Here is a 13,666-nt window from a genome sequence, read left to right on the forward strand (position 1 = left end):
TGACTACATATCCCATCATGCATTGCTTCCAGCAAGCAATGATGATGTTACATTATTCAAACATTGAATTGTAGTTCAGATGGCAGGTGACACAAGGAAGTTTATCTTCACAGAGCTGATTGAACTGGTGTCAGTGCACTGAGGAAGTGAATCCTATGGGCAACTTTATTAAGTAAAAGTAAGTTTACAAACTTCTTATTGGATATGGTTATCATTAGGGATGCACCGATACCGATACCAGTGCCAATACCGAGTATTTGGGTGAGTACTCATACTCGCCCAAATGCTCCGATACCTAGCACGAGTACTTCCTGTATCAGGAAGCCGGGCAGCGCATCAATACACGCTGCCCGGTTTCCTGATTGGCCAGGAAACGGCTCCATGCTCTCTCGTCACTTGTGATGAGAGAGCATGGAGCCGACTTCCCGGCCAATCAGGAAGCCGGGTAGCATGCAATGACGCGCTGCCCGGCTTCCCGATAGGTCAGGAAGCTAGCAAATCCGGAAGCCGGGCACTGTGTAATGACACAGCGCTCCGGCATTCTGATTGGCCGGGAAGCCGCTGTCATGCTCCCTCGTCAGCTCATGAATCATAATATTTAGAAAGTGACCTTAAAGCATTTGTTTGTATTGCTTTAGAAAAAATGTGACCTGTCCCTTTAAGAAGAAGTATCGGTAATTGGTATCTGCGAGTACTTGATCAAAAGTATCGGTACTCGGTCTTAAAAATGTGGTATCGGTGCATCCCTAGTTATTATGAGTGGGATAGAACATACCTATTTAATTCTAGTTTTTTACCATAAATACCCTTTAAGAGTGGTCATCAGAGCAAAAGGAGATGGAACATCATCCAGCGGGATCACCTGTTCCAGGAAATTTCCCTTTCGAGCCCTTTCTTCTCACTTCCTTTTAGTATTTCACCATAAATACCCTTTAAGAGTGGTCAACAGAGCAAAGGGTGATGGAAAATCATCCAACGGGATCACCTGTTCCAGGGAATTCCCCTTTGGAGCCCTTTTTCTCACTTCCTTTTAGTTTTTTACCATAAGTACTCTTTAACCCTGACTGAGCTTGTTTTTGGTTTCTGTTCGTAAATGACTGACACACTTTTGACATTTTTGCTGTGTGATTCTTCCACGTCAGTAATATACTTTCTTACAAAGTGCACCCACACATATTATATATTGTTTTTTAGAGGACAGATAGGGCTATATATTTATATCACATATGTGTGTCTAACGCCTCACTTAGGACAAATACAAATTAAAAAAAGAGGAAAAAACGTAAAAAAAAACTTTTTTTCCCAGTTTTGATTTGTAGTATTTTTTTTTAACAAAACCAGCACAGCTAAAAAAAAAATGCAATACATACATTCATTTATTTGTCCCTTATTTTTAATTTTTTTACACTTTTCACTATTTTTTTTTATTTATTTACACTTTTCACTTTTTTTATACTGACAAATTTTATTTATTTAATTATATCAGGCAGTCATTGTGAATTAATCTCACTATTACTGCTTGATAAATTAATACATTTTTTTTATTATCAGGCTGCTTCAAACTTCAGAACAGCCGATAATAAGTTAGTGACACTGATCCTGCAGCAGTTCAGGATTCAGCTGTCAGTGAATGTTTCAGAAAACTTAAACATTCTACTTTCAAGAATAGATACATTATGTGTCTAATACATAACATTTTGTATCTATTCTTGAAAGTCAAAAGAAAAAAAAAAAAAAGCCAGTATAGCTTGAGAGAGATATATCTCGATCTATACGAGCTGTCAGAATGCCGGCAAAAGCCGACATGTGTGTCCGCTTTGCTGTGACTCTCAGACACCCGATATTAAGGTATCGGGTGTCTGAAAAAGGTTAACCCTTTCAGTAATGGATCTCTAGATAAATAGACATCCATTACTGAAAGGTAACCGCTGATTCTCAGCGGTTATCAGCCTTCTAGTGCAGCAAATAACTCGTCACGTACAGTGTACGTGACGAGTCATTTGGTCCCTTTGTGGCTGGACGTACAGTGTACGTCTCCCGTCACGAAGGGGTTAAGAGTGCTCATCAGAGCTAAAGGTGATTAAAAAATCATCCAATGAGATCACCTATCTGGGAAATTCGCCTTTGGAGCACTTTCTTCTCATTTCCTTTTAGTATTTTACCATAAATATCCTTTAAGAGTGGTCATCAGAGCTAAAGGTGATGGAAAATCATGCAACGGGATCACCTGTTCCGGGGAATTCCCCTCACTTTGGAGAGCTTTCGCCTCACTTCCTTTTGCGTCTCCGGGACATGAAATGAAGGAAATGCTTCCGATGGGAAAAATTCGGCAAAAAATAAAAAATAAACTGCCAGGGGTGTTAACCCTTCCCTACTCTGTCAATGACATAAAAAATAAGTTTTGGCTATGCAAACACTTTAAGCCTTGGGTAGCACTGCCCTTACAAAAACCTGATTCACTCTGCAACGTCAAGGGCTATAACACTGTACAGACAACGGAATATTGTTCCCTAACCTTCCTGCTTCTCACCGACCTCTGGTACAGCCCATCCATCACTGGAGTAATACATATATATTATTTTATAGTGTCTTCTTAGTCTATTAATTATACCATCTCTCGGTATACATTACACAGGCTCACATCAATCAAAAAGAATGGAAACGTCAAGGCACAGAAGAGAGCGTGTGGGCTACAAATCGAGAGATATCTGATAGATACAAATGAAGACTTCACTTCCCATAGCTTCTCATGGAGGGAATTTCAGTCACGCTTCAGCTGCCCTACACACCTCATGTATGGTCATATTGTTAAAGAAAACTGGTCAGCAACCTGGGCAAACCAGCCTGAGCATATGAGGAATAAAATGCATTAAGCAACTTAAAAAAAAAAAATCATCCTGCAAAAGTAGAGTAGAACGATGTCCTCCTACTGGAAAAAATAAATGTACTGCAGCACCTAACTGTAAGCGCAGACAATTTTACAGGTACCGTTAGTCTCCCTGCAATGTCCCCCAAATACCTGCTGGTCCTGCCACTGAAGTCCACCTAGTGCAGCTTCCTGTGATGGGGTGGCAACGATGTTGCACTGCTCCTGAAATCACAGCAGCATTGTCACCCACATGTAGGTTGTGCCTGCTTGCACCACAGTGTGAGATGTTGTTCCAGGAGGAGTGGCCGTCAGCATTGTCAATGCTGATTCACAAGCCTTTAGCTTATCAATTATGACCTAGTGACACCTAATCCCGCCCACTGCTTGCTGGATTGAAAGCACTGCCTCTGTTGCTGAAACCCTCCCACTGTGAGCTGTGGTGTCCGGGAGGGGGAGTGTGTGAGATGAATATTTAGGAAAATATGGCTCAGTTCAGGAAGGTAAGGGAAGCCATAAGGCAGGATTTGGGACTTGTTTAGACTGTCACACAGGAGCATTTCAATGTACTTTAATTGTTAGCTCCATGTTAAGCATGATGCCTATAAACAGTGTCGTCACAAGGGGGGTGCGGGGGTTAGCGGCCCACACCGGGGTGACACCATTGGAGGGGTGACACCAAAATGACTCAGTCATATTGGTGTCCCCCCCCCTCTGAAAAGTTGGGCACTCGGTCAAGGACTGAGAGCCTGACAGTTGCTCGAGAGAGAGAGAGAGGAGGGGAACCGGCGGCATACCTTATCCCAATGTGTGACGTCCCCTCCTCTCTCTGCCGGCGTCCATTACCAAGATGGCCGTCGTATAGTAACAGCGATACTGCGTGTGACGTCATTGCGCATGTGCGATGACGTTACTGCGGGGTGTCACCCGGCACCCGCACAGGGTGTCACCCCGCCTAGGGACGCTTCTGCTTATAAAAGCCATAGCGTTCAGGAGAATCTTACATCCTCCAGCAGCCCCCCTCCACCTCCCTTCCCTAACAATCCGCGATTACATCTGCTGGAGTTCTACTTTAACGTTCAACTAACTCTAACCACTGACTGTGTATTGAAACAAATTTATCTGACAGTAAAACTGACCATTTGGCAGAACCCAACAGCACAGAGATTACAGCCGCATCCCGCAGAAGCGAAATACGCCTTTTTTCCTTTTAATGGCTCCTGTATTATTAATTCCCTGCTACGTTCACCTCCTGGAAATCACTATCTATTCCGATCAATCAGGCATGATCAATCGATCCTTGTGCTCCCAGGCCGCCTTATTGATCCCATGTTCCTGAATTTAATGAAGCCAGCGGCGCGGCAGCAGTCTCGCTTTTATTGTGCAACTTTGCTTGGCTCTAATTGTTACTTTCTCGTTAAAATGAAACAAGAGAAAAGTTTGATAGTTTAATTAGAGCTCCTGATTGGGTTTTACTTGGTCCTGGTCTTACAAGTTCTAGAACTACTGAATGTGGCTGATGAAAGGAAAAGAGAGAGTGCCATGGCTCCTTGAGAAAGGAACAGAAAATGAGAAGATAAGGAGAGTGAGAAGCAGGTAGGGAGAGACAGTGAAAGCAAGAGGGAGCAAGCACACAGTGACAGTGAAGGCGAAGAGGGAGAAAGAAAGAGATAAGGAACAAAAAGGAAAGGGAATAGAGGAGGGGGGAGAGGAGGGAAAGAAGGAGATGTGGAGAGGGAATTACAGGGAGGAGAGAAAAGAGGAGAGGAAAGGGGGACAAGAGGAGAGAGGAAAGGAGGGAAAAGTGGAGAGGTGAAAAGAGAAGACAGGAGAAGAGAGAAAAGAGGTAGAAGAGAGGAGTTGGAGAGAGAAGGAAAGAGAAAGTGAAGAGGAGGGAAGAGAAGAAAGGAAAGGACGTAAGAGAGGAGTGGCAAGGAAGAAAGAAAGACAATGAAGGCTATGAAGAGAGGAGTGGAGAGAAAAGGAGTGAAGAAAGGAGGGAAGAAAGAACAAGAAAGGAGGGAAGAAATGAGGATAAAGAGGTAAGAAGAGCAGGGAGGAGAAAAGAGAAGGAAGGAGAAGAGAGGAAAAGAGGGAAGAAAGGATAGGAAGCGTGGGAGGAGAGGGATAGTGGGAGGAAAGGAGAGAGGAGAAAATTAAGGGAAGAGAGGGCAGAAGAAAAGAGGAAGAGGAAAGGAAGGAGGAAAGGGGAGAAGAGAGAAAAGGTAAAAACAAAGGGGAAGTGAGGAGGTAAGAGAGGAGAGGAAGGAAGAGAAGAGAAAAGATGAAGAAAGAGAGGAGGGATGGGAGGAGAAAAAAAAAGAGAAGAGAGGTGAAAGGAATAGGGATGAGAGGAAAAGTGGGAAGAGGGGAGACAGAGGAACAAAGGAGATAACAGGAGGAAACAGAGGATAAGAGAGAGAGAGAGAAGATGAAAGAAAGGGGGAGAAGAAAGAACAAGAGGGATGGAAGGAGAGAAGAGAAAAGGAGAGAGGGAATGAGGGAAGAGGAAAGGTGAAAGGAGAGGGGAAGAGAGGAAAGCAAAAAGAGGAGGGATGAGAGAAGAAAAGAAGAGGCATAAGAGAAAAAGGAGATGAGATGAAAGGAGGATTAGAGTAGAAAAGAGGAGAAAATGATGAAAGGTGCAAGAGTGGGTAAAAGAGGAGAGGAGGGATGAAAGGAGAAGAAAAGCAGGAAGAGGGGAGAAAAGAGTAGGAAAGAGAGGCGAGGAAGAAATAGGGGAGAAAGGGGAACAGAACATAAAAGAGTAGGGAAGAGAAGAGAAAAGAAGAAGAAAAAGAGGAAGTGAGGGAAGGGAGAAGTGTAGAGGTGAGAAGAGTGAAATGGGGGAACAGAGAAGAAAAGAAACAAGGAGAGGGGGGAAGACAGGAGAGAAGAGAATGGAGGAGAGGAGATAGAAGAGTGGAGAGGAAGGGAAGGGAGGAAGCAGAGAGTTAAGAGAAGGGGAGAGTGAGATGTAAAGAGCAGGTAAGGACAAAGAAGGAGAGAAATGAGGGAAGAAAGAGAGAAAAATTGAACAGACGCACACAATAGTTTCCTGAACATCACTTTTAACTGTCCGGACTCCATATACAGCGAGGAGAAAACTGAAAAGTGATGCGGAAACCTCTCTTGTAGTAAAGCCGGCTCTCCGAGTCTCTCATAGTGGGATAACGATAAAACACGCTGTGCCGCCCCAATAGGGGCATAGAATATGTTGTAGAAGTTAGTATAGATAGAAGTTTTACATAGTGTGTTTGCCTATATATTTTCTCATAGTTAATTCCATGTGTTATCCTATGCTGCCATCTAGTGGCCTTTTGTTGTAATGTACATGTTTTCTGTGATTCTTTGTGATGTCTACGATGTATTTCCTCTCTGTATGTAGCCCCACCCTTCTTCCTGTGTGCAGTACTTCCTGTGTCATGGCCACAGTTGAAAGCCACATGTAACAAGGACACACAGGTAATCTGCACAGTACGGAGGAAAGGCATCATTTTCTGACCGCACAATACTATAACCATTCATCTGCTGTTCCTATCATCTGCTGTAACCCTGATGTTAAAGAATAAACACCTCTTTTGAATGAATCGGTATTGACGAGTTCAGCTATCTGACGAGGATTGTCCGCAGTGAGTATATCTGCTTATACAGGCCAGGCATAGAGGTCTCAGCAAGGGATATATTTCGCTATCACAACAATCGGAGTCAGAATACACGCCGAGTTGGCCCTTACCGATCTTTTTGCTCTTCTCCTCGGTGCGGTTATGAGCGATGATGGGCGAGTATATAAATGGGCTCTTTGTAGACAATTTCTGGCCCAGCAGGTTTTTCACTTTCCGGGGTCGCAGGATAACTGGAAGGTTAAGAAGTTTCACAGACCTAAAAGTGAAGACAATCTGTCAGTAGTGTGTATACATGGAGGTATAATGAGTTGCATACAACATCTATTTATTATAAAAGCTTGCAGATTATCCACTAGAGTAGTGGTGGTCAGCTTTCAATGTATAGACTGCGGGCATAACTACAGGAGATGGTCAAAGAGTGGGAACATAACTACAGGAGATGGTCAGATACTGCAGGCATAACTACAAGAGATGGTCAGAGACTGCAGGCATAACTACCGGAGATGGTCAAAGAGTGGGAACATAACTACAGGAGATGGTCAGATACTGGAAACATAACTAGAAGAGATGGTCAGATACTGGAAAAATAACTAGAAGAGATGGTCAGATACTGGAAACATAACTAGAAGAGATGGTCAGATACTGGAAACATAACTAGAAGAGATGGTCAGATACTGGGTACATAAAAGGTTCAGTAACCTAAGTGATTTAGTTATGTGTGGTTGGTGTCCCAGGTTAAAATTTTACAGCAGTCTTCTAAACTGGAGAGCAGCACCCTTTAAAAACACACAACATACCCTGCCAAAGTTTAGCAAGAGCTATTCAGAAAGTGGAACCCGCTGAGAGAATCAGGCATCTCCTCCTCCCTTCATCTTTCTACTTTGTTGATGAGATGAAAGGGCGAATAGGGTGACAATTTCGCTGCGGCTGACGCTGCAGGCGGTGACCCCATTACCGTTGTTTTGCTGCAGGAGCAGATCAAAGTTCTGCCATCAAGGACAGGAAGGAAACCCGAACATTTATCATATGATTCACCGAAAAGTGTGGGGAAGATATGAGCAGCATTAACCCCAAAGAGAACAGAACACACATTATCTGCTGTGTGCTGGATGCCTGTAGAAGGACCTCAGACTCCCGCAGGACACAGAGGATTTATACGTTATACAACAAAGCTTGGGGGAGAGATTTAATCAAGTATACGGGGGAATCATACAATGTTCCTTAAAAATAGTCTACTTGTATCTTGTCTCTAAAGAAACAGATAGATGGATGGATGGATAGATAGATAGATAGATAGATAGATAGATAGATATTGATTAGAGAAGACACAGAAAGTTTGGAGTTAGCTAAGACACTATTGGCTGACCTAAGTTATTATTAAAGATGCTAGCTTCTAAGACCGCTTAGATCCCTTTAGCTTTATTCAAATCCAAACTTTCTGCATTAATCAATATCTATCTATCTATCTATCTATCTATCTATCTATCTATCTATCTATCATCAGCCAGATCTGAACCCAGGGCCTCTGCTGTAGTTGGCAGTGGTTCTACCTGCTGAGCCACCTTAGAACCCTGGATAGCTCCTTGCATGATCTCCTGTGTAATCCTCTGTGAAACCTAGTTTCTGCTGAACTCTGAACTCCTTGCTCCTCCCTTGAGCTTCCTATCTAAGCCACGCCTCTGCACTTCCTGTTTGCCAGATTATTGTGCTCCTGCCAATATCTTGCTTCCTTTCTCCTACTCTGATACAATCACCTCATACTGCTATCCGTGAAAAGACCTTCGGCTGCTGATTCACCAACTACTCATTGTCTTCTGCTTCATACCTGATATCTTCTGCTTGTGTACCGAACTCAGCCTGTTATACAATGAATTGCCTGCTGCTTCAGCTACTGGACTCCGAGCCTGATCCCAGATCGAGACACTATCTATCTATCTATCTATCTATCTATCTGCTTCCCAATTGAACCAGGATGGAGTTCACTATAAAGCCTGTAGCAAGGATAGACTGGAGCTAGAAACATCCGCATATCTTGGAAGCAATGAGGGAAGCCAACCAATCTCTAGCTCCATTCTAGCATTGTTCAAGCCCTGAAGAAGAGGGAGGCCTTTCCACACCTCAGGCTTTATCTGATATTCCTTAAAGATAAATATTTTAAATGAATCATCGAGCGAAATGAACGTTTGTGCTAGGCGCTCCTAACCACACATCCATGAACCACTCAGGTGCCAGGGGGTCTGCAGCAGGTGTTAACCCTTGGGTTTATATGGCTGAAGTGTAAAGTGTTGTCAGATTACCAGGGTGGAGACATTAATGTGACATTATGCGTGAGTGACAGATGCTGTCAAAGGCAACCATGCTAATTCTTTGGCTTTTTTGCCACTTATTCAGAGCAAGAAACCCGATCAAGAGTTCTGGCATTGATAGATGCATACTCGCAGAATGCATCTATCAATGCCAGAACTCTTGATCGGTTTTCATGTTCTGAATAAGTGGAAAAAAAGCCAGAGAATCAGCATGGTTGCCTTTGACAGTCACAATGCACTACAGCAAGAGGATTAGCATGGCAGGCAGAGCAAAGGCACCCTAGGTATATCAGTATTGGCTTCCTTGACCAAGTGGGAACATACCAGCCATAACAGCTGTGATGCCGGCTCATGGGTTTAGCCTCTGTGAGAGCAATATACATAAGTTACCGGAAGGGGGAGGTGGAGTGAAAAGCCATCGCCGGTGGAACAAAGCAGCAGAACATTCGCAGTCTAATTTATTTAGAAACATTTCAATGATCAGCTTAGTGTCCAAAAGATTCCCATACCTCACAATGGGCAGCTTGGTGAAGGGCACAGGGGGCAGCGTTAAACCCTCTGGTAGCTGGATGGGCTCCATGGTGCCAGCACATTTTGAGGTATAGCTCTCCAGGCTCTGCGCAACATCTTTCTTCTCTGAAAAAAAATACATAAAAGTCAGAAAAATGACAACCTAACCAACCCTAATGAGGACCAAAACAAGGAGGACAAATGCATGCCAACGTGACCACGTAGAGTGAACTTATAGTACATCTCTAACCCAAACTTTTTATTTTGCTTCGTATAGAGCGAAGGAAGAGTGATCCTAACTCTCTGGCTGCAGTGCACTGTGGTGACACACGATATGTGACTTAGCACATTCCAGTGCCATAGATTATCAATGGCACCCCAGAGCACCACACCAAGGCAAATGCTTTGCCGAGCCATACAACACATGGTATCAAACTACCGTGTGTTGTGGTGCACTGTGGTGCTAAAAGTAGTTTCTTGGTAAGCTGTGGTGCACTGCCATCCGATTCATTTGAATGGGCTATCTAACAGCAACACTTTTAAATGTGATTCAGCAGAACAGTATGAAACCAGACTCGGCAGATCATCTGTGACCAACACTGGAATGAGCCTGGACCAGAATTTGTTCCCAGTATAGCCAAGTATGCCATTCCTTTCATTACTCTATATTCATTCATCCTAGAAATACTGCTAATATAACTTTATAAACTTCAAGTGCAAAACTAAATCATATACTGTATGAGATATATTACAATTTGTTTTTCAATTTTAAATGTGAGCCAAAAAAGTAGCCGGAATAAAAGGTTTCATCCAACCAAGATTTATACATTTCTTGCATTCCCTTTAGAAACTGTATTCTGGAGCCCATAGAGATTAAAGGCTTGCCAAGACCAGATGCAGACACTTTAGTCAGAGTGTATAGTGGCGAGTTGCTTCACCTCTAGCAGCTGCCTTTCCCATAATGCAAGTATGCCTTCCTGTCTGCGTCTGAGTACGGACACCAGCACCCACATGGATGTGCAGCTCGGGTGAGCGTACGACAGCGTACGGCCGCATCCTCCTATAGAGAAGAACAAGCTGCTGCGTACAATCACACGCAGCACCTGTCCTTCCGGGAAACGGCCCAATTCGGCTGTGCACGCCGCACGTACCTGTACGGCCGACTCTAAGCTGTGTGAATGAGGCCTAACACTGCTAAGTCTCTTATACCCAGATATTGGAGGACAACTCGAATACCCTCAATATCCGACTGGTTTATAACATTAGACTCTACTAGACTTCTAGAAGAATTGTTGTATTCTAGTCGGGATGATTATGCCTCTTTCTATAACATCTGGGCAAGCTGGTTGAACTTAAAGGCCTCAGATTCATACTGTGTTAACGTATCCATCCAATGAGTTTTCATTTACTTTTAAATTGTATCATAATATGTGATACATCTTATAGTTCTCACTTATTTAATGGGTAACATCCATGTACTTTATGATTTAAATAAGTTCAAACTAGGGATGCACCGATATATTGGCCGCCGAAACATATCGGCCGAAAATGGCACTTTTGGCATAATGCCGAAAGTGACATTTTCTGGCCGATACAGCGGTGCATCCATCCTATTCTGTCCTCCCTGATGGGCGCTGCTCTGTGTCCCAGCGGGGAGGAGAGAAACTGTCACAGGCGGCCCGAGCGCTGCGGGAGGACAGCCTCCTGTGACAGTGAGTCAGGATGGAGAGCGGGTACAAGCAGTCAGTGATCAGTGATCGCTGACTGTTTGTAGATAATTGAGGACAGAGTATGGTTACTATATCCTCAATTATGAATGAATAGGAAGTGATCTAAATCCCCTCCTGTTCATTCATGATTGTGATTATAGTAAACACACTCTCTTCTCATGTTATGAATGAGCAGGAACACTCAGTATAGATGATTGCTGTTCATTCAGTGCTGGGGCTGCAGAAAAAGACAATGAGGACTCTGTGTCCTCAATCGCTTTTTCTATTTTTAAAGGGAAATATCAGGGGTCTGTAAAAAATTGAAATATTTAATAAAAAATGAATAAATAAAAAATATAAAAAATGTATAAGTTTATAAAAAAATAAATAAAATATTAAAAAAGTTAGAAAAAAGTTAAAATAAAAAACATTTTTGGGTTTGGCCTGACATTTTTTTTTATTTCTGTTTCCTTTCGGTTTTGACATTTTCACTTTGGTGCACCTCTAGTTCAAATACCATAACCAGAGTTTGTCTTTGTCATTCGCCTGTCGAATTGTCTTCCTTCCTTCCTTTTGTTCCAATCCTTAATATTTTTCTTATACAGGTGGTCCCCGGGTTACAAACAAAATAGTTTCTACAGGTTTGTTCTTAAGTTGAATTTGTATGTAAGTTGGAACAGGTAAATTTTTAAGTGCAACTCCAGCCCCCCACATTTTTTTTTAGTTTTTAATAGCATAGGGAAGGGTTAACCCCTGTAACGTTTGTTTTGCTGTGTGTGCCAATGTTCAGAAGATTTCACCTCACTTTCTGTCCCTGTGACAAGTGGATTTTGAAAACTGGAAACAAGGATTGATGATAAAGCTTCAGTGGAGACACTTTTTCCCATGATAACTCTTACAGGAGTGAATTCCCCTTCCTAGGGGTAGATTTCCTCTCACTTCCTGTTGTCTCAAGGATAGGAAGTGAGATTAAATCTTTCTGAGGATACAGAAAGCAGTAAAAACCTCACAGTGACCCGGGAGAAGAAGAGGTGGGCACCCCTCGTCTGCATGTCCAACTTCCTGTAATGTACGTGTAGTACTACGAACCAGACCCAAAAAGGCGGGCACTCCTCGTTGGCACGAGTGCGGTAGCATTACAACGACTGAAATGCTGCGCGGTACACTTTGGCTGCAGCCTGGGACCCCAGCAATAGGCTCCTATCACGTACCTGGTGAAGGACCGATTAGCTGAGGAGGCCTCCCTTGCAGCTCTTGTCTCACCCTGGATGTGGAAACAGGGAGCGGGTAGACAGAGAGAAGCACGGGTGCCAAAGTGTTCAGACACGATGCCTGGTAGAAGTCCAGCAACTGGATCCCTGGAAGGATGAGCAGGGCAGGTGCACAACTGTGATGTCAGCGAGGTTTGCAGCAGAAACTGGGGCGAGGTCAAACAAGCCAGGGGTCAAGCCAGACGGTCAGCACGGTACTGAAGGAGCAGGCAGAGGCAGAGTCCAGATAACAAGCAGAGGTCAGGGGCAGGCAGCAATCAGTCGAAGTCAGCAGCAATCCGGGTCTAGGTAACAGGCAACAGATCAGCAGGAACACAAGCACAAGCTAAAAAGACCGTTCAGCACTGACCCATTGGGCCAGCTGGTTTAAATAGGAACATCTATTAGAGGGTCGTGAGTCATTTCCTGTGTGCCACTGTGTCACTTCCTGTGTGCAACATTCCGTTGTGAGCGCATGCGTGCTAACACATCTTTTTCCACAACCCGGAAGACTGGGACCAGCACATGCGTAGTAGCGCGCAAGCTCCCGGGTATGGCCTTACACCTCCGCTTGTAAGTAGGTGTCGTATGTAAGTCGGATGTTTGTAACTCGGGGACTGCCTCTATTATTGGACATGAGTGTTCTTATGTCACACATGCCCTTTTCAATAATTGTTCAATAATCTTTGAATATCTTTATGTGATTCCTGTTATGTTTATCCGTTTAAATTAATAAAACTTAAATAAAACAAACTATATTTTAGGATAAAAGGTGGAACTTTTTTTTTATTTTAACAAATTAAACTTTTGTTGTATAACTGTCAAAATGATATCGGTAGATGTCAGTAATTTTTCTTAAAAAGCCCACTTTTGTATAGTTTTGCTTGGAATTTCCTCTCCAGTCCAAGCGGTTGCGGCGAAGCAGCAGCTGCAATGTTGACACGCAGCGATTTTCCGCCAGCCGCGTCCACCTTTTTTGTGTTCGGCTCAGCAGAAATTAATCACCCTCTTCGTATGTATTTAAGGGAACAAAGGTTAAATGGAGAGTGGACTCCGCGGAGACGGCGGCCCGGGCGCCATGCGGGGTGCGGGCTTTCGGCTCGCTCTTCTGGCTGAGGGATTTTCACTAAATATAGCTGTTTAATTAGAGTAATGAAGTCTCATTTATCTCGGCTGTCTCACGTAGACAACCCGGCACACAGAGGACATGGAGCGCGGCTCGCCAGAGAAAAGGCGTCGCTCTTCAGGTATTGTAAAGGAATCATTTCAATTACAGCAAATTGGTTCCATTGGATTTCAAGCTGCTATTGTTACCCTTTGTTAAAATTAACTTAATAATTGTTATTTGTATAAAGGGGTGCACAGATTTAACACACACAGGTCACTGCCAGAGGTGTGT

The 13,666-nt window shown here is 43.5% G+C and overlaps 1 protein-coding gene across 1 annotated transcript in view; it reads right to left on the bottom strand.

Annotated features, from left to right (window-relative positions):
* TRAPPC9 (trafficking protein particle complex 9) overlaps positions 1 to 13,666 on the bottom strand; it is a 171,630-nt gene that overhangs the window by 99,216 nt on the left and 58,748 nt on the right. The window contains exons 10-11 of the mRNA XM_018563618.1: positions 9,308 to 9,434; positions 6,603 to 6,748 (exon numbers count right to left, since the gene is read on the bottom strand). Of these exons, the coding sequence (XP_018419120.1) occupies positions 6,603 to 6,748; positions 9,308 to 9,434 (273 nt within the window). The remainder of the gene's footprint in view (positions 1 to 6,602; positions 6,749 to 9,307; positions 9,435 to 13,666) is intronic.

The sequence above is a fragment of the Nanorana parkeri genome, unplaced genomic scaffold, assembly GCF_000935625.1.
Source record: "Nanorana parkeri isolate BGI_ZX_2015 unplaced genomic scaffold, ASM93562v1 scaffold680, whole genome shotgun sequence".
Classification (NCBI taxonomy): domain Eukaryota; kingdom Metazoa; phylum Chordata; class Amphibia; order Anura; family Dicroglossidae; genus Nanorana; species Nanorana parkeri.